Source organism: Ostrea edulis, chromosome 3, assembly GCF_947568905.1.
Source record: "Ostrea edulis chromosome 3, xbOstEdul1.1, whole genome shotgun sequence".
In the NCBI taxonomy this organism is placed as follows: Eukaryota; Metazoa; Mollusca; class Bivalvia; order Ostreida; family Ostreidae; genus Ostrea; species Ostrea edulis.
This window is the reverse complement of record NC_079166.1, coordinates 94,984,039-95,012,003: the sequence shown is the minus strand read 5'-3', so window position 1 is coordinate 95,012,003 and position 27,965 is coordinate 94,984,039. Positions and strand designations below refer to the sequence as shown.

Below are 27,965 nucleotides of genomic sequence, written 5' to 3'. Positions count from 1 at the left end.
GATTTATGAGGTGTGTGTAACAGGTGTGTAAAGATTTAGCACTCGTCCATCTTTTTTCCTTGCGAGCATGGCTTACACACTTTCGAAGTGCGCATGCTCTGTTTTGAATGACGTAATTTGTGATGTCATCATAATGGAGTTTTCCAGGGAAAGAAGTTGGCCCATCTGAGGTAAGTAAACACGGTTGAAAGAAAATTTTTGCATATTAACAATGAGTTTTTTATTAGATAGACTGATTAAATGGTGTTTCATACCGATCGTGTTATGTACAAGCGACAGAGTACCCGAGTTACTGAAAATTCCGATGATGAAAGTGATATATCTAGTACGTGAACTGTTTGTTTTTTTTTCTAAAATTTAATCTTTGCAGTTAATGTACTCTGTATACTAAAAATTCATATTGATTTTGGATAGAATTTCACATTTAAAAACAAATAGATATGCGCCAAGTCCTTAGGAATCTACCCCACCCCCACCCCTCCACACGGGACTTTTTTTTGGATGATTGGACCGTATCCCCCTTTTCATCTGTCTCCCTACTTTGAAGTTTTTTTTTCCCAACGCCATGACATAAATAAATAAATAAATAAAATGCAAAAATAAAAACGAAAGATATATATATGTATTCGGATTGGCATGTTCCACTTTGTCCGGGTTGAAATCCCCGAGGATGCAAATGTACATTACGCCGCACTGTTTGCAGTACGTACATGGTACAGGTGTACCGCATAGGTATGTAGCTACTAAGACTATAAACCAAACAGAATATCATATGTAAAACTATTACTCTGAATGCATTTTACTTGTTTACAATGTAGCCTGTCGGGGTGTGGTGCATGTCACACGCGTTGTTTACACGTGCACTTTAGGTGGCAGTGGAGGAAATTCGAACCATGTATGGATTATTGTCTCCTGATAACTTTGGCAGTTAAATTTTGATTTCAATCTACTTTTTAAGAATAATATAACCCTCGCTAATCATTGCCAAGCTGCATTTCGATCTTGGCAGAATGATCTTCAGCTACAATTCAAAATTAAGGGGTGATGTTGTGTACTAAGTTTTTCTTGATTGTTTACATCTGTGACTGTTTATGTGATGTATCAACTGATCAAGCTGTACAGTGTCATGACATATAGTGGCATAGCTTCCATTTATGTACTTGCGCATCATTTTGTCAGAAGAAGACAATTCTAAAATGATAATTAAGATTTTTAACATGTATATGAATATACATGTATGTGTATGTTTGATTTTAGTATAATACCTGTAGAGAATATTTCAGTAGTATGAAGTGCCACACATTTAGACGCATGCATGTGGTGTTTAAAGGTCTCATCTGAAAGACCAGCAACTTTCTCTTTTGAATGCTAAATATGATGATGGAGCATTCACCTCACTACCTACATTTTCACCCTAAATAAAGTACAAGCATGGCTCGAAACCATGATTTCTTGATCCTGTTACCAGTCTTCACGAAAAACTTTGTAAAGCACAGGCCCTTCGGGCCTCCCAGTATAATAATTGTGCAAGCCCGAACAATATTTTGCAGGCCCAAAATGTTTATTTTCTAATTTGATCTCTTGTTATTTGCTGATTCTACTCTATAGACACATGCACAGTTCTTTTACTGTAGGAAAATACAGGTCAAGATGATCATAGTTAAAGAACAACTGACATTAAAAGGATTATATTATTTTTCAACATATTAATCCAGTATATGCGAAAGTTTTTGGACCACACAGGACATTCGGTCCAGTGTAATCAATGAACACACCGGACCGAACCAAATTTTGTCAGACCGAAAAACCTAATGTAAAAAAGTGAAACACGTGAAAATGCAAAACCAAGGGAATCTTATTTATTATACTAGTAATACTATTCCAGGAATCCTTCCCGTATAATACTTTAGACAGTCCATGCGGTTTTAATCAATTCATTTACGTATTTGGATGTGTGCTATTTTTTTTACTTATAACAAACTCCGCATCAAGATAGTAAAGCTCAAAACCGGACATTGAGACATCTGACATTCCGGTCCGGTGTAAAAAATGATGCATCGGACCTGAGGCACTGCACATCGGTCAGGTCCGACGGTCCGATGTCTTTCGCATAGACTGATTAATCTCGCAGATACATCAGCAGCTCATGTTCAACTCTGTTTTGTATACACCACGTACAAAACATTTTTTAAATGTTAGCCAAGGCCTACCCTCGCAGTGTTCGAAATTGGTTTAAAACTTGGTATAGACCACAGGTCTATGCCAAAATAAGATGACTTAGACGTACCTCATCGAATTGGCATAGACCACAACATTGAAAAAATAATAACACAAATTTAAAACATTTTCATTTACTTCTAATATACTTAGAAAGTGTATTTTCTTTCCATTTCTGTAATATCATCCTTTCCTCATAATGTTTATCAGACGTCGACTGACCATGCAAGGCCCTCTTGGATAACTTTATTGCTTTAAATCTAGAAAATTGGCATAGACAATTTGGTCTATCTCAATTACAGTTGGCATAGACCAGTGCCATTTGACATATACTCGGTCTATGGTTAATTTTGAACACTGCCCTCGGTCCAATGGGGCATGAATTTTCGTTTTTTTCTCCTCGTACGACAGGTTTTTTTTTGGTTTTTTTATCGGATGGTTGTGATTGTGAAATACGCTTGGGTGGTTTTGAATTTCCCGGACGAGCCCCCTCCCTATACTTCAGAAAAGGCAGCATGGTTGATAATTTTTCTATGCGAAATTTGACTACTAAGTCATGACATTTAGTCTGAGTCAATCTCACGCTTTATTTGTAATATATACAGAACATATAAGAAAACATTTACAGGCCCATCGGACTCCAGGGTTTAATATTTTAAGAAGCCCGATCCCGATTTTACTGGCCTCGGGCATCAGGCCACTGGTTAATGTCGAAGACTGTGTTACCACTGAGCTACCATGACCAATTTTTATACGCCCGTCTTAAGACGGGACGTATTATGGTATGGCGTGTCTGTCCGTCCGTCTGTTAGCTTTTTCGTGTCCGACCCGTAACTTAAATACTACAAGGCCTAGAATCATCAAACTTTGTCTGTAGATACATCTTGGGTAGAAGGTATGTCGCACATTAAAACCAGGTCACTGTGACTTTTCATTAAGAAGATATGGCCATATATGGCAAAAACTTGTTCGGCTCATAACTTGAAAACTATTAGACCTAGAATCACCAAAATTGGTCAACTAATGCATCTTAGGTAGAAGGTGTGTCGCATCCTACTTTAAGGTCACTGTGACATTTAATTAAGGTGATATTAAAAAAAATGTTTTAATGGGTACTATCTATACTGTTAACAATATGTGACGGGCGTATCATGTGCCATGGCGGTGCACTTTATTTAACATGAATTCATAGCTAAAAAAAAATTATTACTAATTTTTTGGTTAATTCCATAAATATATTATTCCGCTCTCTAGACACAATTCTGGGTTACCCCCCTGCCTTTGGGGGTATAAGCACCTCATTTCTTTCAGAATGGCACAATGTCAGGAGAGCTTTTGTTATTTGTTATACTCTTAATGTTGATGGCATGCATCTATGAACAACAGGATAATTTTTTAGATTATTATTTCTGATATCATATTTGTAAATTGTTTATGAGGGGTTGTTAAAAGTTTGTGGACAAAAGGACGCACTTATTAAAAATTCAGAGTTATCGTAAGTGAAAAATATAGGAGATGTGTAACAAGATTGTATATTCGAAGATTTTAATTTTAATTAATTTTTATAAGTATTGATTTCAGATACATGTATGACATTGCATGCTTGGGGGGGGGGGGGGGGGGGGGGGCTACAGTTAGATAATATTCTGGTCAGCACATTCGATAAACTACATGGAATTCATTAAATCACTTCTTTTTCTTTCAGTGGTCTTCAACTTTTAATCTCCAAGAAGGAAATGTAATTAAAAGATGAATAAAGTATCCCTAAGAATACCAGAAGAAAGGCTATGTGTTGAGAAAAACAGCCCTTCCTCAGTACCTCAGAACTAGATGATAGCCCTTAATTGTTACTTTATGCTGAATATGACACAGTATAGAAGATCTGATCATGAAGAAGTAACACCATTGATACACTTGCCAACTGCCAAAATTACTTTCTGATAGTATGACGAGATTAGAAGATATCATGGTGTAGTCATGACACAAACTGCAAATCAAAGAATTAATTGTCTTCCCCAGAGGATGAACAGAGCACGATGGCTTCACATGGATAACATTTCCTTTCGAGTTTTGAAATTAGTAAGTATACAAAATATTTTAGGCCACATAGGGCCAAAAAAAAAGTTTGTTTTAGGTCGCTTCTGATTTTTAAAAAAAGGGTTGGTAGGTAGGTTTATTTTATTTTTTTTTAAATATTTTTTTTTTATAAAAATAAATAAGTGCCTTCGAATCAATGAAAATTTTATAGTTAAAGTTGTAATATAATGTGTTTAACAGATAAAAAATGGGTTCAGAGCACAATGTTTAATTGACAAAATACACAGTATGTGATGGAGTTTTAATATTACAATTATAGATGTCTTGGCATTTCGGGTAATAGTTCGTATATCGATGAATTGAAATCGGAAAATTGAAAAAAATTAATAGGGTCGGTGGATATATTTAGGGTCGGGCAGGCGACCTGAAACAAACACATTTTTTATTTTGTCCTAGTCATAAAATTATTTTTTAGATTTTCATCTTTGTTTGGAAATAAAAATGGGCAGGTGGTTGGAGTTTATTTTTATGCCCCCCTTTGAAAAAGAGGGGGCATATTGTTTTGCACCTGTTGGTCGGTCTGTCGGTCGGTCTGTAGACCATGTGTTGTCCGCTCAATATCTTGAGAACCATTCACTTGATGATAATGATATTTCATATGTGGGTTAGCAGGGTTTGACATTTACTTTCTTGAGCACTAGACCAGTCGGGCTACTTCAAATAATATTTACTAGACCTGACCTTACATCCACTAGCCCTGACCAACTTTCCAGAGAAAAGAAACCCTAATGGTTTCTCCATATTTAAGTACTTAATTCAAATGACAAACGTTAAGTTTAAACTAAAACGTACTTAATTGTCTCAAAAACATCTTTAGTCTCGTCATTCAATTTGGTGCTTTTATTTTCAAACTTCCCAATCTACTCCTTTTTTTTTCTCGGAACATCCTTCCTTGAGGACGAGAAGTCGAGACATTCCCGCACATGTGTCAACAACGAAAAATGGCTATTTACGATTTAATTTATTCATTTGATACAGGCAACGAAATTAAGGGGAAATACTCGCTAAATGCGAGTTAAAAATTGAATTTGCGAGTAAAAAATCACAAGTGATCGCAACTTTTTGCGAGTGAAAAAACCCCAATCTTTTTCCCGGATTTCCTCGGTTTATTGGCTGTACTTTGAAGTTTACAATAATCTTGTCTTGTGCATAGAAACTCTTTACAGAATGAATATACAAGTATTGAAAAAGTAAACGTGGATCGAATAAATAGGTCATCTCAGTCGATGGCCTACTTCATACACACTTCGGATGTCTCAGAGACGTCTGATTTAAATAGCAAGCATATTGATATCGTCCGTGTCTATATAAAACAACACATGACAGTGTGTCACCATTTCACGCGGTGTCCTTCTGTACTCTATAGTCATACACTTCGAGTTCGCGGGGTTTTCTTTTCAGCTAGAATTTTTTTAGATGAAATTTCCAAAAGTTTTGAACATATAGTTTAAATTGGCGCAAACAGTCTTCAAGATTTCAATCCACATGATGCTGTTAATAGGTGGTAGATCTCTGGACAGCGAGTACGCTGCACAAGTGTACCATATGACCCGCACCATGTATGTTGTCTGATAATTCATTGAATTTTAAATGAAAGAATTCGCAATCTTATTTTTATTATTGCACTTTAAAGGAGATTTTTAAAGATTTTCCCAAAATTTTGATAAAGAGACATGCTTGTTTTCTTAAATTCATGTAAAACAGTAATCGATTGAAAAATGCTAGTAAAAGCTCAATTTTGCTAGTTGGAAAATAATCCACTAGCTAAAATTTGCTAGTGGTGAAAAAAGTTAATTTCGATCCCTGTGATAGACACTTTCTTATATTCAATTAAAATAAACTGGGGGTTTTTTCAAATGAAAATAAATTCAGTTTATATATATTTATCCGAAATATAACTTTACACCCATTAACAAAGAGTAAATGTCGTAAAACATCACTTCCGACAGCGACTATGTATTCGAACTAAAAATAGAGATTTTGTCATCACGCGGTTCAAAATTGCTCGCAAACTCTTTACAGTTATTTTTTAAAGTTAAAAATAAGATATCTTATGGTTTAAAATAAAGTTCCTTGTTTATTTTTTCAACATGACTAGTCGGACTAGTAAATCGACATTTTACCCGACCGGACCTATCATTTAGTAGACTCGGTCGGTCGGACGTGACTTAGTGTCAAACCCTGGTTAGTTATGAGTAGAAGAGGATCCTTATTGTTTTTCAGGTCCAAAGGTCAAGGGTCAATCTACTCTGGACATAGGAATATAATGTCCGCTCAATATCTTGAGAACCCTTTGCTTGAAAGACATCAAACTTGGCACACTGGTACATCCTAAGAAGTAGATGACCCCTATTGATTTTGAGGTCACACGGTCAAAGGTCAAGGGTCAAACTGGGCATGAGAATATACTGACCATTCAATGTCTAGAGAACCCTTTGCTTGACAGACATCAAACTTGGCACACTGGTACATCCTAAGAAGTAGATGACCCCTATTGATTTTGAGGTCACACGGTCAAAGGTCAAGGGTCAAACTGGGCATGGGAATATACTGACCATTCAATGTCTAGAAAACCCTTTGCTTGACAGACATCAAACTTGGTACACCAGTACATCTTCAGAAGAAGATGACCCCTATTGATTTTGAGGTCACATGGTCAAAGGTCAAGGGTCAAACTGGACATAGGAATATACTGTCCGTTCAATATATTGAGAACCCTTTTCTTGACAGACATCAAACTTAGTACACTGATATGTCTTCAGGAGAAGATGACCCCTATTGATTTTGAGGTCACACGGTCAAAGGTCACACTGGACATAGGAATATATTGTCCGTTCAATATCTTGAGAACCCTTTGCCTGACAGACATCAAACTTGTTACACTGGTACATCTTCAGGAGAAGATGACCCTTAATGATTTTGAGGTCACATGAGCAAAGGTCAAGGGTCAAACTGGACATAGGAATATACTGTCCGTTCAATATCTTGAGAACCCTTTGCTTGACAGACATCAAACTTGGTACACTGGTACATCTTCAGGAGAAGATGATCCCTATTGATTTTGAGGTCACATGTTTAAAGATCAAGGGTCAACCTGGACATTGGAATATACTGTCTGCTCAATATCTTCAGAACCCTTTGCTTGACAGACATCAAACTTTAAATAGTACTCTGGTGTATATTCAGGAGAAGATGACTCCTATTGATTTTGAGGTCACATGGTCAAAGGTCAAGGGTCAAACTGGACATAGTAATATACTGTCCACTCAATATCTTGATAACCCTTTTACTTGACAGACATCAAACTTAGTACACTGGTACATCTTCAGAAGAGGATGACCCATATTGATTTTGAGGTCAAAAGTCAAAAGTTGAACTGGACATAGTAATATATTGTCTCCTATATTTTAAGAATTATTTGTTTGATTGACACGTACCAAACTTGGTACACTGGTACAGCATAAGGAGTAGATGACCCCTATTGAATTTTAGGTCACATGGTCAATTCACTCTTGACATAGGAAGATATTGTCTGCTCAATATTTTGAATTGATGATAATACTATCAATTAAATGAGGTGTGTGTATAACCCTTTTCAATTTTGCACCATGGGGGGCATATGTGTTTTACAAACATCTCTTGTTTTTTTTTTCAGAATATATATTTCACGTTCATTATTCTCACATGTTGCTCTAGAGTGTAGATTACATCATTTTTTTTACATTGTTTTCTTTGGACAGAAAATTTCCATACAGCAATATTATAATTGTTGTTGAGTGATTTTGAAGTACATTTTCATGTAACACTGAAGTTGAACATTCTTTTTCCCTGTTGTCCGTCTGTCTGTAAACTTTCACATTTCTGACTTCTTCTCAAGAACCACTGGGCCAATTTCAACCTAACTTGACAAAAAGCATCCTTGGTGAAGGGCTTTCAAGTTTGTTCAAATAAAGGGCCACACCCCCTTTCAAAGGGAAGATCTAATTACAAAATTGCAAAAACAGGGTGGGGTCATTTAAAAATCTTCTTCTAAAGAACCACTGGGCCAGATGATGTGAAAGTTACATGAAAGCTTCCGGACAAGTGTAGATTGAAGTTTGTTCAAATCATGACCCCCTGGGGTAGAATAGGGCCACACTAGGTGATCAAAGTTTTACATGTACAAATATATAGGGAAAATCTTCACAAGAAGTAGGAAAATAACAAGGCCAGTAAAATACAAATTTACGTAAAGGCTTCCTGAAATAGTGCAGATTCAAGTTTGTCATAATCATGCCTCCCAGGGAAGGTTGGCCGAGGCCACAATAGGAGATCAAAGTTTTACATTCAAATAAGTATAGAGAATTTTCAAGAACCATTAGGCCAGAGCAGTTTACATTTACATGAAAGCTTCCTGACATACAGCTCTGTAGTGCAGATTCAAGTTTGTAAAAATAAAATTTCCAAAAGGTGTCGCTGTGTTTGGTGTAATTTTTGTTCGTTCTGCACAAACTAGCTCATTCAGCTTGACACAGCCTAGGTAATTTACAGTTGATCATTTGATAAACACTTACTTTGTAGAAATAGAAATTATGATTTTTATCTATTTATACATTTATTGCTATTTCTATGAAGACCTTTTACTAATCACTTCTCTAAATATTTTTGCAGATTTGTCAGAATGTTATGCATCGTTATCAACAGAAAAGAACTTCATAGGTAGACCAAAGCTGACATGGGATGAGATCCTAGAACAAGACCTAGAGTTTACAGGATTGGATAGGATCAATCCACTGGGTCGCCAAGTGTGGAAGTACAAACTTCAACCTCGACAGGACAGCCAGGCCTCACCCTTGCAAAAAGATTAATTTGGCCTGGATAGTCAAAATGAGTGATGATGATTGATATCAAGGTCTGACACTGGAAGCTCAGTAAGGGTAGATGCTGGCAATGGAGCTGTTTAGCAATAAAACAAACAAGTTTAACATTAAACATGTTTGTATACTTTTTTGGCTCACCTGAGCCAAAGGCTCAAGTGAGCTTTTCTGATCACCTTTGCCTGTCGTCTGTCTGTTTATAAACTTTTCACATTTTCATTTTCTTCTCCAGAGTGAACCACTGGGCCAGTTTCAATCAAACTTGGTATGCATCATCAATAGATAAAGGGTATTCAAGTTTGTTCATATAAAGGGTCATGCACCCTTCAAAAAGGAAATAATCATGGAAATGCAAAAATAGGGTGGGGTCATTTAAAAAACCTTTTCAAGAACCACTGGACCAGGAAAGTTGAATTCACACGAAAGGTTCCTGTTTTGTGCAAATCATGGTCTCTGGGGGTAGGGTGGGGTCACAATAGAGAATCAAAGTTTTACATTCATATATAGTGCATATTCAAGTTTGTAAAAAGCTCACAGGGGTAGGGTGGGGTCACAATAGAGAATCAAAGTTTTACATTCATATATAGTGCATATTCAAGTTTGTAAAAAGCTCACAGGGGTAGGGTGGGGTCACAATAGAGAATCAAAGTTTTACATTCATATATAGTGCATATTCAAGTTTGTAAAAAGCTCACAGGGGTAGGGTGGGGTCACAATAGAGAATCAAAGTTTTACATTCATATATAGTGCATATTCAAGTTTGTAAAAAGCTCACAGGGGTAGGGTGGAGGTCACAATAGGTGATTTAAGTTTTACATGTGAAATATATACAAGGAAAATCTTTTAAAATCTTCTCCTCAAAAACTAGATGCAGAACCGTAGCTCTTTGAAAAGAGAGCTTCAGATGAACCCCTTATAAAAAAAACTTCAATTTATGGCAGAGAAAAAAAGTGCATGTTTAAGTCCCTCTATCACTGCATTCCTGCATCGCTGTCTCATGAATTTAATATTAAATAATTCCCAACATATTTTCCCACTATACTTGTTTCCAAACATACTTTCAAATATTTTCTAAACCCACATATAACCCCAAAACAGCTTCAAGTGATTTCAATTTCTTTGTTGATGTAGCCATGTTAAGTAGCCTGTCAATTTGAACCCCAGTTCATTTCCATACTCATACTCATTTTGAAACATAATGTCTGTGTGAACTAATATCCTCACAAATATTTTTAGTGAAATATTTTGGATGAAATCATCCCAGTTGGGTTAAATACTTATTATTCAAATACTGTAGGTTTGAATATTGAACTAATCTCACAGCTTTCTTAAGTTTGGTCCCCATCCCCACCAGTCTGTTTTTACGCTTAACTATTGAAATGGGGTGTAAGGGATCAGACTAGGCTTTTATAGCATTATCAATTTTCAAAAGCTTTAGAAAAATTATACAATTTTAGGTCACTTGAGTAAACTCAGATGACATGTTGCTATTGATCTGCATCTGTTGTAGTCCGTCGACATTAACAATTGAACATTTTTAACTAAATTCTATAACTGAAAGATGAAGATACCGCACAGCGATCAATCTACGATTCAAATAACGGAATTCTTTTCAAATTTAGTATGAAGCACACAAATTTACATTAAACCTTCTTGACATAGTGCATATTCAAGTTTGTTAAAATCATTTCCCCGGGAGTTATGGTGTGGTAACAATAGGGGGTCAAAGTTTTATATGCTAGCTGATATAAAGGAAAATTCTTTAAAGATATCTCTTGAACTATTTAAGCTAGGGCTTTCATATCTTGTATATACAATTTTTATGGCAAAACAAATCTGACTTATTCAGTATGTCCTGAACTACATTGTGTTTAAGGTAGATCTTTCATATATATTATATATTATGAATTTCTTATGATAAAACCTTTCATCTTGTTGAGGAGCCTCTCACCTCTGGTTGGCGCGGGTTTGAATCCTGCTCGCACCGGTAATTGAGAAAGTTTCCCAGTTTACTCTCGGAAGGTCGGTGGTCTCTTCCCAGGTACATTGTATCTGGGTTCTCTCTTCCACCAATAAAAACTGGGCACCACCAGATAACTGAAAAATTGTTGAGTGTGGCGGAAAACAGTTAAAACAATCAATCATATTATGTTATTTGACCTTGTGACCCTGAATTCTGAGTTTGACATACTTTTAAGAAAGTATAACATATTAAGTATATCCAGGACTATTTTAGATAGGGCTTTTATGTTTTGTATATTGATTACTTATGGCAAGGTCTTTCATATCATACCAAGACCTACGACTTTTTACCTTGGTCTTATCCAGAACAGCAATATCATGCTAGTCATATCTTTGTCTTATATGATTTCATTTTAGTAATGTTGTGTTCTTTAGAGCTAGGTTTGGGTCACATTATTCATGAGAATAAAGATTGATAAAATAGCATTTAAAAATCAAAACAGCAGGGCCAAGATGACTCAGGTGAGCGATGTGGCCCATGGGCCTCTTGTTGATTTTGATATTTCTACCTATATCATTTGTATGAGAAATGGAACTCCTTTTTTTCTTTTACAAATACATGTATTATCATATGGATCCATCTTTGTTGATTATTTAATCAAAGGACATATTCAATTCATTCAATGTATTAAATGTAAATTTATGGATATGTCTGTGGTTAAATTACTTATGTATGTATGTATACATTTTTCTCGCACATGCAATTACATATATGATGTATATATATTTACTAATTGTACATGTAATATCCCCTGTTATATAATAAAATATATGACTGAGAATAAAAGACCTGCTGTTTTCATTGCTACCATGACACATTAAAAGATTAGAATAATTCAAATATCTTAATGAATTCTGTAATATATGAATTTGATATTTGTATATGATTGCCTCACTGGTGTTCAATGTGAACTTTGGTTTATTGTTTCAGTTTGCTCGATCTTTATATCAAATTAAAATTTAAGACAAATAAGGAATTATTTCCGAAATTGGTTAATATGGTACATTGTAGTAAAATAATCAAGAGTTTATTCATATGAGATAGCTAAATTTCACATGAATAACCAGTGACTGATTCTTGATTGTCAACGTTTTCACCGAACAGTTCAGAAATTACCATGGTATATGTACATACTATTAGGGGATCATAAAATTCCTTAAAGAGTGACAAATTTTTAAATATCACCTTTTCAAGGAGAAAAATCCTCTTACGTATATGAATACTATGAAGAGATTAAAAGAGAGGTGGCTAGATCACTTGTATGGTGAGATTCATTTGTGGCAAGAACTGGTATGATGTCGAGAGTCAGAAAGCACTGGAATCCACTAGGAATAGTTTTAGATCTATGGAGCGCCAAAATAACAAACTCAGATATTTGAAGATATCTTTAATTATTTGAAGATATTATTAATTCATTTCATGCACGCAACATTGCAATCAAAGATCTCTTCAAATAATTAATGATATCTTCATTTGAATTGAATTATTGATATCATTATTTATTCCGCTGAATTGATGCACACAATAATTTAATTGTTGCTCTCCTCAAATGAATTATAATTTAATGATACCAACAATAGAATTAATGCATGCTACAATTCAATTGAAGAGAGCAATAATTCATTAATGCTAACATCACTTAATGTGCGCAATAAATGGATTATTGCTCTCTTCTATTGAATTAATGATATCATTAATTAAATTGATGCGTGCAATAATTATGTTAGTGAGAGTAATTATCTAATTGAGATATAATCCTTAATTAATTCGACATATCCACAACTGAATGAATGATTTCTTTAATTGAATTGTTGCTCTCTTTTTAAAAACAAAACAACGATGTGCGCATTAATTACTTATGAAATAGCCCTGTATATATAATTAAAAAGATCTATTGAATTAAAAGAGATAATCAAGTCATTCATACAGAGCTCTAAATTAATTTTTGCAAGCAATATTTCCACCACATGGATATTATTGGACTTCAATTATTTGAGCTTATGTAAAACATTAAGATTTTAAAAATCATCCTGGTGAATTTGTATTACAAAAGTCATGAGAGGACACGTCCAGTTTTTGAACAAAAACAGAAAGTAATATATTCCCTTGAATTTGGTCATCCCTGTCCTCAGTGTGTTTCAGACGTGTTTAGTGGGAGGGGGGGGGGTCCAACACGTTTAGCGGATATTTAGTTGTTGGCATGTGGCGGGAGCGAAACCAGGAATTATCCAAGGGGAGGACGTAATGAGTGCCTAAAGTACGAAATCTCTAAACAAAAATATCTAAGATGAAGGAAAATCGTGATTTTTGGGGGTTTTCTATTACAATTTTGTCCTCATATTTCAAAGTGAGATGATAGTCAAAATTGACATAAATTCCATGTACATATCATAAACATGTAGATATTTTTGTAACAGTATATGAAGGAATCTGGAGCAAATCCTGATTCTGAAGTTATATAAACTGGTGTTATACACCGGATTTTCAAACAATTTATGGTTTTTGCAACGTTTGATTAAAGTTTTTTGTAAGGCCACATCTATGTAGTTACATTTACACAGAATGTTCATGAAAATGTTACCTTTTGGAGTGGAATTAAGATATCGCGTAACATTTTTTTTTTTACAAAGATATCTAATTTTTATCTATATCAAAAGTCAACAAAAAACTTAAAAGTAATACAAAAAATGTATATAATTATTAATACTTGTTTTAGATCTTTTAGGCACTGCATTATACAGAATTTTGATTTTATTTATCATACTTTTTGGTTGAATTACTACCGAGTCTGGCCCGTACAGCATGTATTGACAAACGAGGGAGTCTATAATCATAGAAGTATATATATATATATATATATATATATATATATATATATATATATCAGGGAAGTCGTTGTGGCCGAGTGGACTTACGCACTGGTTTGACAATCTTGCTTGGTGGTGGGTGCCGTACGTCGCTGGTTCGACCCCGGGCTGGGGCGAAAATTTTCAGTACCTAGTTGTGATTATTTAGTGCTTTATATATATATATATATATATATATATTATATATATATATATATATATATATATATATATATATATATATATAATGATAATTATTATAAGTTATTATTACAATTAAAGTTATCATTATGGACACTACTACCCCTCCCCCGACCGGTCGCGGTAGCTCAATGGTAGAGAGTTCGCTTCGTAACCGGGAGGTCGTGAGTTCAAGCACCGTTCATCCGCAAACCCAATTTTAAGACGTTGAAATTGGTAGTGATTGCTCCTTCGCCAAACGCTCGACATTTAGAAGTGAGAATCACGGATCTTTTAGATGTGACCTTATAAACGTAGACCCCTGGTCGTACATGTAGTAGGTGTTCGCACGATATTTCAAAGAACCCTCACTGCTACGACCTTGAACCCTATGGATACATTGGATAGGTACTCCGCTTAAAGCTGGTTACGTCTCAATATGAATAAAATATTCTCGACGGGACGTAAATTATATAAGCAATCAATCATCCAATCAATACTATCCCCCCCCTTTTTTGTTGTTGTTGATTTTCTTAAGGCGATAATTTCAACGAAATGTGTGGATTCCCTGTCTATCCCATCCCAATTTCCATTTATGTAATCGTTTCACACTTTTTTGTAAGTTTTAGAGATTGGCCTTATGTATTTAGCGTGGTGAGAATGATTGTTTGGATGTTTCAAAGTGTTTGATTGCCCGTGTGTATCAGAGTGTTTAACTGGCCGCGTGTTTCAGAGTGTTCAATTGCCTGTGTGTAAAGGAAAGTGTTCAATTGACCGTGTGTAAAGGAAAGTGTTCAATTGACCGTGTGTAAAAGAAAGTGTTCAATCCCCTGTGTGTAAAGGAAAGTGTTCAATTGCCTGTGTGTAAAGGAAAGTGTTCAATTGACCGTGTGTAAAGGAAAGTGTTCAATTGCCTGTGTGTAAAGGAAAGTGTTCAATTGACCGTGTGTAAAGAAAAGTGTTCAATTGCCTGTGTGTAAAGGAAAGTGTTCAATTGACAGTGTGTAAAGGAAAGTGTTCACTTGATAAGCAAAAATTCAAGGAGTGAATAAAACTATATTTCACAAATTTCGACCGCAGCAATGTCTTCTATGTTGTTTTTAGTACCAAATAGTAAATTTTCGTACTAAAATACCAATAACTGTAGAAGTGTTCAGTTGCAGGTGGGGAGTTAAGGTGTTCATTTGACACGCGTTACACGTATGTGTGTGTGTGTGTGTGTGTGTGTGTGTGTGTGTGTGTGTGTGTGTGTGTGTGTGTGTGTGTGTGTGTGTGTGTATTACAATTTTTTTTTCTTATCATATCAGTCTTTAATTCCAAAATACATTACTATTTCGGGGTAAAGTCTCCGCAGAGACCCCCTTATAATCTTTACCTAGGGTGCCAGGGGCCCCCTGGATTAGATGTATATAGGCATAGGCATACATATACATATATATAAATTTATACATATAAATATCTACATATGGAAAACACAAACATATATGCATACTCATACCCATACAAACACACACACATATAGTATACGCATCTGTTATATAACAAAATTCATTAACATGTTATGGCAAAAAAGGTTGTTATTTTTACGAAAAAAAAACAACAACACAATATAATAATGTACATAAATAACCTGAAACTGCCATATGAGGGGTTAACAATTCAAAAGTTCATATCACAATCCCCATGGCAGCACTATAGGAGGACAGGAACCCTCCTCATAGTGGGAACTCCTTGCAAAATACCAGTATATAAAAGGTTTATTACAATATTTTATTTGATATAGAAATATAGTTGTTTGTAATCAATTCAAATTGTTCAAAATAAACTCACATTAAAGCATATTTAAAAATGTGCATATACAGATATTTGTCAGAGGTTTCATTTTAGAAAAAGTCATACCTGCAAAGGTGTATAAATTACAATTTGTCTTTAATTGCTTTCATAACTTTAGCATATTTTTTATCCTGAATTTTTGTGTACACTTCTGTATAAAAATTCAATTTACTTTTGATGTGATTACATATTTCTTGAGGTTTTTCGTCTTTGTTATTTAATCTACAGTACATTTTATACTTGTATATTTTACAGGCAATAAGAGATATTATGCTATTCAAAAAGAGTGTCTTTTCATTGTTTTCATAGTAAAATCCTATCACAATTGTTTTCCACGATATATCAAATTTTAAAACTTGTTTAACAATGCCCCATACATGAGAAACATTTTTACATTTTAAGATAAGATGTTCATTGTTTTCTTTAACATCTCTGCAAAAGACACAAAAATCATTTTCTACTATTTTCCATTTCTTCAGCAATTCTCTGTTACACAATAGGTTATTTAACAATTTATAATTAAATTCTGATATACTTCTGTCTCTTATGGATAAGATTTTTTGTTCATAAATAGATTTCCAAGCCGTTTTTGGTATTTCAAAAACCTTTCCGTAATATGCTTGGTGTAATGGAGGTATAAATTTTTCATGGCAGAGAATTTCGTAAATCAACTTTGAATTGATATCATACACTTTAACATCTCCTTTACATAATAAATCGTATGATGCAAGGTGAAGATAACGAACAGTGATCAATCTTATAACTCATACAAGCAATACAAAATAGATAGTTGGGCAAACACGGACCCCTGGACAAACCAGAGGTGGGATCAGGTGCCTAGGAGGAGTAAGCATCCCCTGTTGACCGGTCACACCCGCCGTGAGCCCCATATCCTGATCAGGTAAACGGAGTTATCCGCAGTCAAAATCAGTGTGCCAAGAACGGCTTAACAATCGGTATGAAACACGTCAGACAGCATTTGACCAAATGCGAGGTTGTATTGACGAACTAGATCGTTATAACGACCATAGAATTTGCGAAATGCTGACTTCAATCGAGACTGTTGAAATCCCTGTACCATCAACTTGTTTGTCAGTAGCTTACCTCGATTTAAAAACTGACTATACCCAGAACAAGCTCTTGCATATCGAATCAGTTGAGATATATAAACACCATATGCAGGTGATAATGGAATATTGCTACATAAATGTGGGAAGTTGACGATGGAGAAGCTGAAATCATCCCGTCTGTCATACAGTTGAGTTGTTAGTTTGCTGTTAATGTCTACGTTCAATAAAATATCTAAGTATGAAGCAGAAGTGGACGACTTTGTGGTGTCCTTTATTTCGAGCTCACAGGGATATATCAAATCGACATATGAATGAAAGCTATCATTGTTAATAGACAAAACGTCATCGATATATCTAAAAGTCGAATTGAAGGTCTGTTGGAAGACCTGATCACCAAAGACCACGAAGATATTGTCAATGAGGAACTCTAGCATATTTTTTATTTCAACTTCAGAGTACTTGTGCGTGGAATCAGAGTGGTGTTTAACAAAGTAAGTTTTTGAATGACTGATCACTAGATATGAATATTTCCGTTTTCCGTTTTTGTTGAAGAAGCAACTGTCTATGATGTCAAAAAGTCTAGTCTTTAATTTATCGTGAGGAATGGTCGTGTATAGTGTTTGAAAAGTCATAGGTTTTAATGCTATTGATTTGGGGAAAATTCTGTGATTTCAAGTTTACTAAAAGTTCTTTAGAATTTTTTAGAATCCACATTTGATTAACACCACTTCTGGCATATGTAGTCGCACAGTAAGTTTGAAGTTTCTCCTTCACAGCTGTTAACATTTTCGTGAGGAGCAAAGATAGGGGCTTGGTAGAGCACTTACTGGATCCAGCAATGTATCTTTGTTTGTAAGGGTTTTTATGTAGTTTAGGAATCCAGTATAGGTACGGTAACTCATATCCATTCGACCCATTGACTGGAATATTAAATGTGTCTAAAACTGAAGCATGGTTTTGAAGAATTTCGTCTTTTGAAAGGGCAGTTGGAGTATAAGTATGATTACCAAAAGTGGAATTAATGCCAAGTTCGTTTAAAATACAGTTGTAATAATGAGCCTTACAAACAAAGACAATGTTGTTACTAGCTTTGTCAGCTGGAACCAAAACATATTCCTCATGTAACCTATCTAATTCTTTTATCACTTCTGGTTTACTAAACACAGAAGGATAGATGATACGTACTTTTGTTTTCATGTGTCTAATGCGGGATTTGAAAATTCATAACTTTTGAAGGTTTTTGTTATGACTGTTTTTATAATCATATATTCACACATCCAGTTTTTTTACATATAAGTTTGTCATCAAACCATTCCAAAGTTTTTATGCCATTTTCATTTACAATATCATTCAAATATTTAAAACCGCTCTTCAGCCAATTATGAAAAAATATTGGCTTGTTTTTGTACATAAAATTTTTATTACACCACAACGGTTCTTTCAATAATGCATTCAGATAAAAATTGTTTTTTATTATTTTTTTTACATTCGTTGAGAAATACAAGCATTTCCTTGTAGAATAGAGGAAAATGTTCCATTATTTGATAATCATTTGATTTTGTAATATTTGTTTTACAAAGATATTCAAAATCAAAGTCTCTTTCTTTGCACAAACTATCTACAAAAAAGAATAGAGAGTTTCTCTCGCTTGAAATCCTGTTTATCTAAGATACTTTTATGGATTTTAATTTCAAAGATACATCGACAATTCCAATGCCTCCCTTTATGACACTTCCAATCTGTGTATTTCTTTTAATTCTATCTCTTTTGTTCCATATAAAGTTATATAACAGACTTTGAAATTTCTTAACTACTTCTTCATTTGGAAAGCTCAGAACTGATCTAACATATATAATCTTTGATATTGCTAGGCTATTGATGACACAAACTTTACCAAAAATGGTTAGTTTTCTTTTTTTCCATGATTCAAACAGTTTTTCTAAGTCATCTACAATTTTTGTCCAATTGTTTTTATAACATATTTCTTTGTTGTGTCCTATATAAATTCCAAGAGTTTTTATGCTATCATTGTTTACGTTAACATTTCTAATTTGTTTATAATGATATTTGTGAGGACCTGTTAATATACATTCTGTTTTTGACATATTTAAATACATACCCGAAACATTGCTGAATTTTGCTATAACTTTTAAGGCATGTTCTAGAGAGGTTTCATCTTTAAGAGGAAGAGTACAATCATCTGCATGTTGTATAATCTTAATATTTTTAGTCATTCCTGGTTTTTGAAATCCATTAATATTTGAATTCGATCTGATAGTTACCGCTAATATTTCTATAACAAAAAGAAATAATATTGCAGAGATTGGACATCCTTGTCTTATACCTCTCTGCATATTACATGTTTTGGATATCCATCCATTATTTTTTATTTTAGATATAGGTTTATTGTATAGTATGTTGACCCATTTGAGAAAGTTTTCGCCAAAGTTATATTTTTTAAGAACTTTCGTCATAAAGTTCCATTCAACAGAGTCAAACGCTTTTTGGAAATCAAGAATTAACATTATTGATTCTATATCATTTTCTTCACAATATTAAAAAATATCAATAATTAACCTTGCATTCAGAGCTATATTTCTCCCTTTTATATAAGCTGATTAATTAACATGTATTGCTTTATCCAACACTTTTTGTAGTCTATTAGCTAAAAGGAAAGCTATTATCTTATAATCAGTATTTGTAAGACTAATAGGCCTATACTTGTTAAAACTCTGAGGGTCTCCTTTTTTTAAATAAGAGAGTAATTAAAGATAGTCTTTGTGAATATGTCATTGTATTCTTTTAGAAGATCTCTTGAAGAGTGCAATAATGATGTTGTTTTATGTTTCCCAGAAAGTTTGATAGAATTCACAGGGTAATCCATCAGATTCCGGTGATTTATTTTTTTTTTCATAATGAATACTGTTTCCGTACATTCTAATAGTGAGGGAAGTGTGTCTAATTCATTTTTTTCTTCATCATTTAGACTATATTCTAATTGTATATTACTTAAATATTGATTCACTTTATTATCATTTTCATTATTTGATGTATACAATTTTTCATAAAAATTGCATGTAGAATCTAACATTTCATCTTCATCAAAAACTGTACCTTTTTCATTTTTTAATGATATTATCACATTTGATATTTGTCGTCTCTTTTCTAAATTTAAAAAATAAGAGGTATTTCTTTCACCCGATTCAATCCATTTTGCCCTTGATCTTACCTGTGCACCGTTTGCCATTTTGTTTATTAATTCTGTCAATTCATTTTCTAATTTTCTTTTTCTATTCATATCTATTTTTTCATATGGCAAGTCTTCTATCTTACTTATTTCTCCTTGAATAGAATTTATTTTGTTTTTGTAAGATTTAGATATATTTTTCGATAAATTTATACATTTTGTTTTTATATTCCTTTTCAAATTTTCCCATGAATCTAGTGCATTTTCTTTATCAAAATTATAGTTTTTCAGGAATGTATTCATTTCGTTCATGAAGGTTTCATTTTCAATTAAAGATGTGTTAAATGTCCAGTATCCTGGACCTCTAAGGTTTTCATTTACAATCAAAGAAAAAATTAAACACTTATGATCAGACATCCTAGTACCGTTTGAGTGTGAACCAGGAATGTTTTGAAGCCTTATATTTTCACATTGAAAACAAAAGGTATCAGATAGTAAAATATAATCTATTCTACTTGTTGGGATATTTACTCCGTTACACCATGTATATCCTTTTTTCCCGCTTTTCATAGTTTTCCACATGTCGTGTAAATCGAGCTTGTTCAGTAATTGTTTTAAAATTATAACACTTTTATCTGATTCATTTTCTGTTGAGCAATTTAAGTCACCACATATCAATAGATTATCAAAATTTGCTGTATATTTACTAATCCATTCTTTAGCTCGTTTAAAAAAGTCACATCTATAATTGATATCGTTTGGAGCATATAAATTAACTAATGTAATAATTTTTTCATCATATGCTATGATAATCATGAGTTTCCTGCCTTCATTAGATTTATGTATATTTAGTATTTTGAAATTCAAATCTTTATTAAATAATATTGAAACTCCTCTACTGAAAATTGAATCGGAAAAGCAATGTATTGATACACCTTTCCACCTTGCGTCATAATTTAGTACATTTTTTTCAATATAGTGGGTTTCTTGCATAAATATTACATCAAAACAGCTATCATTAATCCAGGTATAAAATTTTATACGTTTTTCTGCAGTATTTAAACCCCTGCAGTTCACTGAAATAATATTTAACTTGTTCATGCGTATGACTGACTAGCGTTTTTTTTTTTTTTTTTTTTTTTTTTTTTTGTTTGGTAGACTTAACTCTGTTTTTTCCCCTGCTTGTTTCTTGTTGATCTAGAGGAATTGTTGGTAGCTGAATTTTCGTCCGTACGCTGCAATTTGGCTGCCATGCCGTCGAGGATACGTCCAAGCTTATTTTCACCTGGCCAATGTTGCATTAGAGTATGAGATGTTCCGGTCACGTTCAGCCCGCTACCCCAATAAGTATCCCACGTCGATTCCACCAGAATATCTGATTTTCTGATTTTTTTTTTAAAGCACTTCTGAATTGTATGTAGTTTAGATTCCAGTATTTCCCGCATAACGGAGTCTTTAGATGTAATCCAAGCATCATATTCCAGGACCTGACCTCCTACACGTTTGGCATCTAAGGCGGTCTCAGCTTTACTTACGGCCTATGCACGGTTAAGATCACCAGAACGTAAGGATTTGATGTGTTGGAAAGCATGCTCGGCTGAAGGATAAGTTTGCCCGAAAACCTTTAACGCAGTAGGGAAAAAATTTGAAAGAGGGTTTTCTTTTCCAGAGAAGCATACTATGTCTTCTTGGTGAGTGACATATGATCTACATTTATCCGATCCCGGAAAGTGACTTGGTTGCTTGCATATTCTACAACTCTGCTCGAATTCGCAAGCATTTTTGTAATGGTCATCTGCCCAGCAGTTTGTGCACTGCTTCTTTCGTTCCCGTAGGGGTTGGCCTTTGTGAGATATGGTACAGCGTAAACCTTCACAAGACGCAGAGCGTGGAAGGAATTTTCCATTCTATAGGGGCGACATATACACAAAACGATTTCCACTTAATATTTCAGTCATTCTGTGGGTTTTAGGATGTCTGATTTTTTCATATTTGATATCACTTGTTAATTCTATACCTAGGCCTAAGCCTTTGAGTATCTTTTTAATACATGAATCTTCAACCGATAGAGGTATACCTTTAATCAGGACTCGAACAACTTTCTCATCAGGAGAGTCTGTACCCGCAGAGAATGGGTTCGTGTCATATACCTGGATTGATCTGCTTCCAAGTGAGAATCCTTCAGTAACTAATTTCGACCTACTCTCCGCAGACTTTATGTAGATCCTCCACAGATCCCTATCTCTTTGTACACATATCACATCCGAGACTGTTGCGCTCGCGGCTTCTGCAATGTCAAAGTCGGTGAAATATTTACCTTTTGTTGTTTGAATGTCTCTGTTCCGCATATAAACTGGCTTAAGAGTTTGTGTCCACTCCATAATTTCGTTATCTTAGACACTATGAGACTCTGAAACGCCGTTCGAAAAACACAGGCACCGTGAGTAGATTGTGAACATCTATTCAAGCTCAGCACAGGTGTAAATTCACAAAAAATCACAAAAACAGTCCAAAAACAAGATCACCTTGAGAAATTGTGTATCAAGAGTCAGAAATATATACACTATCTATCCAAACTCCAAACTCTGAGAAATTCGCATTAAATTCTCGAAATAAAGAGTGAAAATGACGGTCAAATTGACGGAACAAAAAAAAAGTACGTCCGTACCTTAGCTCATCACGTGACTTCCTCGTGTGTATTACAATTTATCGTATTTAACGTAAATTACGTGACACAAATATTTGCATAAAAATTGAAAAATGTAAGAACTTTAGGAAACATCTCTAACAGTCGACTAGCAAATCGATTTTGTAAATATCTAAAGAAATCTTGTGAATTACTGAATGTGGAAGAGTATTGCAATGCTCCTTTTTCATTTTCTGATATCTCAAAACTCCTGTCACTGCGACCAACAGGATTCACAGTCAGTCAGTATATATATCGGTAATATCACCCTTGTTCTCAAAGAGAATGTCCCATTGAAGGTCATTTAAAGAGAATCTGTTTTACTCAAACGGACGGTGTAAGGTACATGAAGTATTGGTGCATTTTAGTTGAAATTGAAAAAAAGCGGTAATGTAGATTACAGACAACGATGCAATGACTGCGTATACAGCTATACACGATGAAATCAGCTGTCTGTTACCTCTAATTGGTCCACGAACCTAATGTCTTTGTGAATATGATGATCAATAAACTTTATAAAACCATAAGATGTAACACTGAAAGGAATGTAGATTACATCCTTAACAATACTATTACGCTGGCTGTGTCTACAAAGGAAATAAATTTCCAATGATACTCGCTTCCTTTTTCAATCGTTGTGAGATGAATAAAATGGTGACTCGATGTAATTTCAAACATAAAACTATAAGAATATATAACAATTTAGTAAAACTTTTGGACTTTACGTATGCCATATAAGGCGTGTAACGTAGCTTACCTCAATATTGGCGACATTTTTAATAGCAAATATCTAATACAACAATTGACAGATTTCTTAGAAAATTTCAGGGTTAAAAATACATGTCATATGTAATGATTTTATACTAAAAGAACGATATTATCAGTTAGATATTCTTAAATACCAAACGTTGAATTCTAACATGCCAATGAGCGACACGATGATTCTGAAAATTTTTAGGTGTATTCATCAATGTAATTTAAAAAAAGTTTCATTTTCCAATCATCATTTGGGTGTTTAAGCTAGCGCGATGGTCCTTATTACCGAAAATTCATTCAATTTCAAAATATTTTTACCTATATTTTTGCAAAACGCTAGCGACAGCACTCAAACGTAAATGGACGCTGTAATGGAGAATAGGTGTTTAATTCCTGTGTATGATGTTTTTTCGGTTATGACGAGTTTTAATTCCAGTGTAGGATCTTTGTTCGGTTGTGACGAGTTTTAATTCCTTTGTAGGTATGTCATTCTCCGGAGTGTGTACAATCCAGTGAGTATATACTAAGTAAAATGGACCTTACGACAGACCCCTGTCAGGACTTCTATCAATACACGTGCGGAAACTGGGTCAATGCAACAGATATTCCAGAGGGCGAAGAATTCTACTATATGCAAGTAGACTTATCAGCAAGAAATTTGGCAAAACTGAAAAATGTGAGTAGTTTTCATTTTTCGAAACTACTACATGGATATTTCCTATTTCAATACATTATACATATAAACTACTAAATGGATATTTCCTATTTCAATACATTATACATATAAACTACTACATGGATATTTCCTATTTCAATACATTATACATATAAACTACTACATGGATATTTCCTATTTCAATACATTATACATATAAACTACTAAATGGATATTTCCTATTTCAATACATTATACATATAAACTACTACATGGATATTTCCTATTTCAATACATTATACATATAAACTACTACATGGATATTTCCTATTTCAATACATTATACATGTATGTTTTGCTTTCTGGGGGATTTATTCTTGCTTAAACTTAATGTCAGCTTGAGAATTTTCTATCCTAGATCGATTAATTGTTTGTTTTACGTCCCGTCGAGATTTTTTCACTCATATCGAGTCGTCACCAGATGCAGGTGAAATCTATGCGTAGTGCAGCGACGGTTCTTTAACTTGACAATGCCTGCCGGGACATTGGACTTCCTTTTGAGGTAATATCCGGAAAGACCTATGATTCCCACTTCTAAATGCCGAACGTTTGGCGAAAGAGCAGTCACTACCTATATTAACGTCTTAAGTTTGACGCGGCCTTGTCACGAGCAGGACTCGAACTCACGACCTTTAGAATACGAAACAAACGCTCTTCCACTGGACTACCGCGGCCGAATCCTTTCTATGGATACGTCCTTAGCTGTATTGAAAACTAGTGACGCATTTCTTTTAAGGGTAAGCGCCCCTGGTTATTTTTGTAATGGGGTTTTATTGTGCCTATTCAAGGTTTCATTCGGAAGATACCTTCTATTTTCATGTGGAATACCAAGCGCTTGTCGGTGAAAAAGCATTTACTATTAAACGAATTTCCAATGTCTTTGGCATCATGGAAATGAACTATGATCCCCACACAGGAAGCAAGTACAATACCTCTTTATAACTACAAAGCGTACACAGTTCAACTGAGCTATAATGAACCAATTTTTGAACGAAATAAGCCAGATATATATCATAATACGTGTAGCTCAATCAGGATTTTTTAGAGAACGTTCTTTTCTTTACATTTTGTACCGTCAACCAGACAGCCTTCATCTTATTTCAATGTATTATCAGATTGTCTCAGAACCATTTCATTGTGATCGATATGGTAAAACTGAATTACAGATATTGAAGGAATGCGACACTTTTCTGAACGGGACTCATTCTACATCACTGGAGAAAGTTTCAAATTTCTACAAACTTTGTATCAACCAAAGAGAAAGCAAAGGGGTGGAAGAAGTAGTGCAGGTATATCAAATAACACACACAGGTATGTCATATAAACACACACAGGTAGGTCATCTTAATACACACAGGTAGGTCATCTTAATACACACAGGTAGGTTATCTTAATACACACAGGTATGTCATATAAACACACACAGGTAGGTCATCTTAATACACACAGGTAGGTCATCTTAATACACACAGGTAGGTCATCTTAATACACACAGGTAGGTTATCTTAATACACACAGGTATGTCATATAAACACACACAGGTATGTCATATAAACACACACAGGTAGGTCATCTTAATACACACAGGTAGGTCATCTTAACACACACAAGTAGGTCATCTTAACACACACAGGTATGTCATCTTAACACACACAGGTATGCCATCTTAAAACACACAGGTATGTCATATTAACACACACAAGTATGTCATCCTCCTATAATCTTGCTTGTAGTACTCTCATCTACATCTGACATTTATCTTCCACTAGATCTGGCCTGGAAGTTATAAAAGTTTTTTGAGCATGTGTTCATACTAAAACTCTAACATCTTGCTCTAAATCCTACTCACACTCAAAAGTGAAGGTTATAAAACTTATAAAATCATTTTCATGGTCAAATGGAGTACATGCTCAAGTTTCTTGGGGGAGGACCTACACAGTCTATGCCTGTTGCCCGATCGTATTGAGTTTATCAATAAAATATGTTTAAATTAAATACACAAGACTCTCGAGTAGTATTCGGAGCTTGCTCAGAGTTTTACTCATAACAAACCTGACTGTTAACCTCCAGGCTAGGTATGTCATTTTGGACATTGAATTACATTTCTGATCTCTATGAGATATCCATTTGAAGAGAGAGAGAGAGAGAGAGAGAGAGGGGGGGGGCTTGAAACTTCTAATACAATGTACATGAGTGGAATAACGCATGAAAGGTGAAGATAACGAACAGTGATCAATCTCATAACTCATATAAGCAATACAAAATAGTTAGCCAAACACAGACCACTGGAAACAGCAGAGGTGGGTCAGGTGCCTAGGAGGAGTAAGCATCAGGAAATCGATAATGTTCTTAGAGTCGTCTTTTGTTACGAATGATTTTATCTATTTGATGATATGCTTCTTCGTTTTCCTTACAGAGGAAAACACATGCACTAAACATCTACAAGTTTGCATTTTATCAGATAAACATCTGAATGGAGACAAATTGAAAAGCTTGCTGTCTATAAAGAGTGTTAACGTCTGAATTGTAATATCACACATTCTTTACAGTTCATTTTGGACATGTTCTCCTGGAACGTAACGTCATCGCACGGTGTCACGTGGTCTGAGGATTCATGGGATTTCCAAACTGCTCTGACAGTGAATCAAGCATATGGATTCTCAGCTTTCTTTCAAATGGACTTTCTTTTTGAATTAAACGGTTTCCAGGTATTTTGAATTGTATATAGATTAATCATGTTCTTACTAGAATCAGGCAGAATTTGCTAAATCTTGTTTTTAAATATTTTATTCTCATGTTACATATTCTTCTCTACGTTTGTGTAAAACTAAGAAGAGATCATAAATGCCCTACATAACAAGAAACTCACATATTTTTGGACGAATGGTGCTTAATATTTCAAACACTTTTGTTGTAGTTCGAAGAAACATTTTAAAATATTTTAAAACCAGATTTGATGACAGCTACATAAGGATTTTTTTTTAAATAGTTCAGACCAAACAACAATGGTTATCCAATACGATCGGGGACAAGAGAGCGACTCTTAGACTTCGGAACCAAAGTTGGAGAGCTGTTGGGCGGTGATAAAATGTCTGTAATGAATGAAATGACTAAGATATATGATCTACAAGTCCAATTATCAAACGTACGTACCACAACAAAGAACAATCTATACTGGAGAATGTAGAAAGTGGTTTCTCCCCTTCCCCGTTATTTGAGCATGAAGTATATCATATTTTATTTCACATAACTTCATTTTTTCCCGCTCCTATCACAGTGAATGGTTCACTCTATCACATATTTTGTTATTTCATTCTACAAAACAGATCACATTTACATTAATTTTTCATAATCATTGCCTGAATTACGAATAGGTACTAAATTGTTACACAAATACTAGCTGGTATCCATCGGATAAAATGTCCATATTCACTATGACGTCATACACAAAATGCAGGGAGAAAACACATATCACATGTTGCTTTTCAATATCGGGATG

At 34.4% G+C, this 27,965-nt stretch overlaps 1 protein-coding gene and 1 long non-coding RNA gene across 3 annotated transcripts in view; both read left to right on the top strand.

Annotated features, from left to right (window-relative positions):
- Positions 1-27,965, top strand: part of LOC125676816 (endothelin-converting enzyme 1-like) — a 55,828-nt gene that overhangs the window by 15,543 nt on the left and 12,320 nt on the right. The window contains exons 2-5 of the mRNA XM_048914656.2: positions 24,233-24,427; positions 25,633-25,755; positions 27,016-27,174; positions 27,456-27,611. Coding sequence (XP_048770613.2) covers positions 24,233-24,427; positions 25,633-25,755; positions 27,016-27,174; positions 27,456-27,611 — 633 coding nt within the window. The remainder of the gene's footprint in view (positions 1-24,232; positions 24,428-25,632; positions 25,756-27,015; positions 27,175-27,455; positions 27,612-27,965) is intronic.
- Positions 26-11,979, top strand: LOC130053039 (uncharacterized). 2 transcript variants are annotated; one of them, XR_008801481.1, is made up of 3 exons: positions 26-325; positions 3,923-4,296; positions 8,965-11,979. It is a non-coding gene; the product is annotated as an uncharacterized LOC130053039 (long non-coding RNA). The 2 variants fall into 2 exon arrangements; XR_008801480.1 differs by lacking the exon at positions 26-325 and having other exon boundaries at positions 3,835-4,296.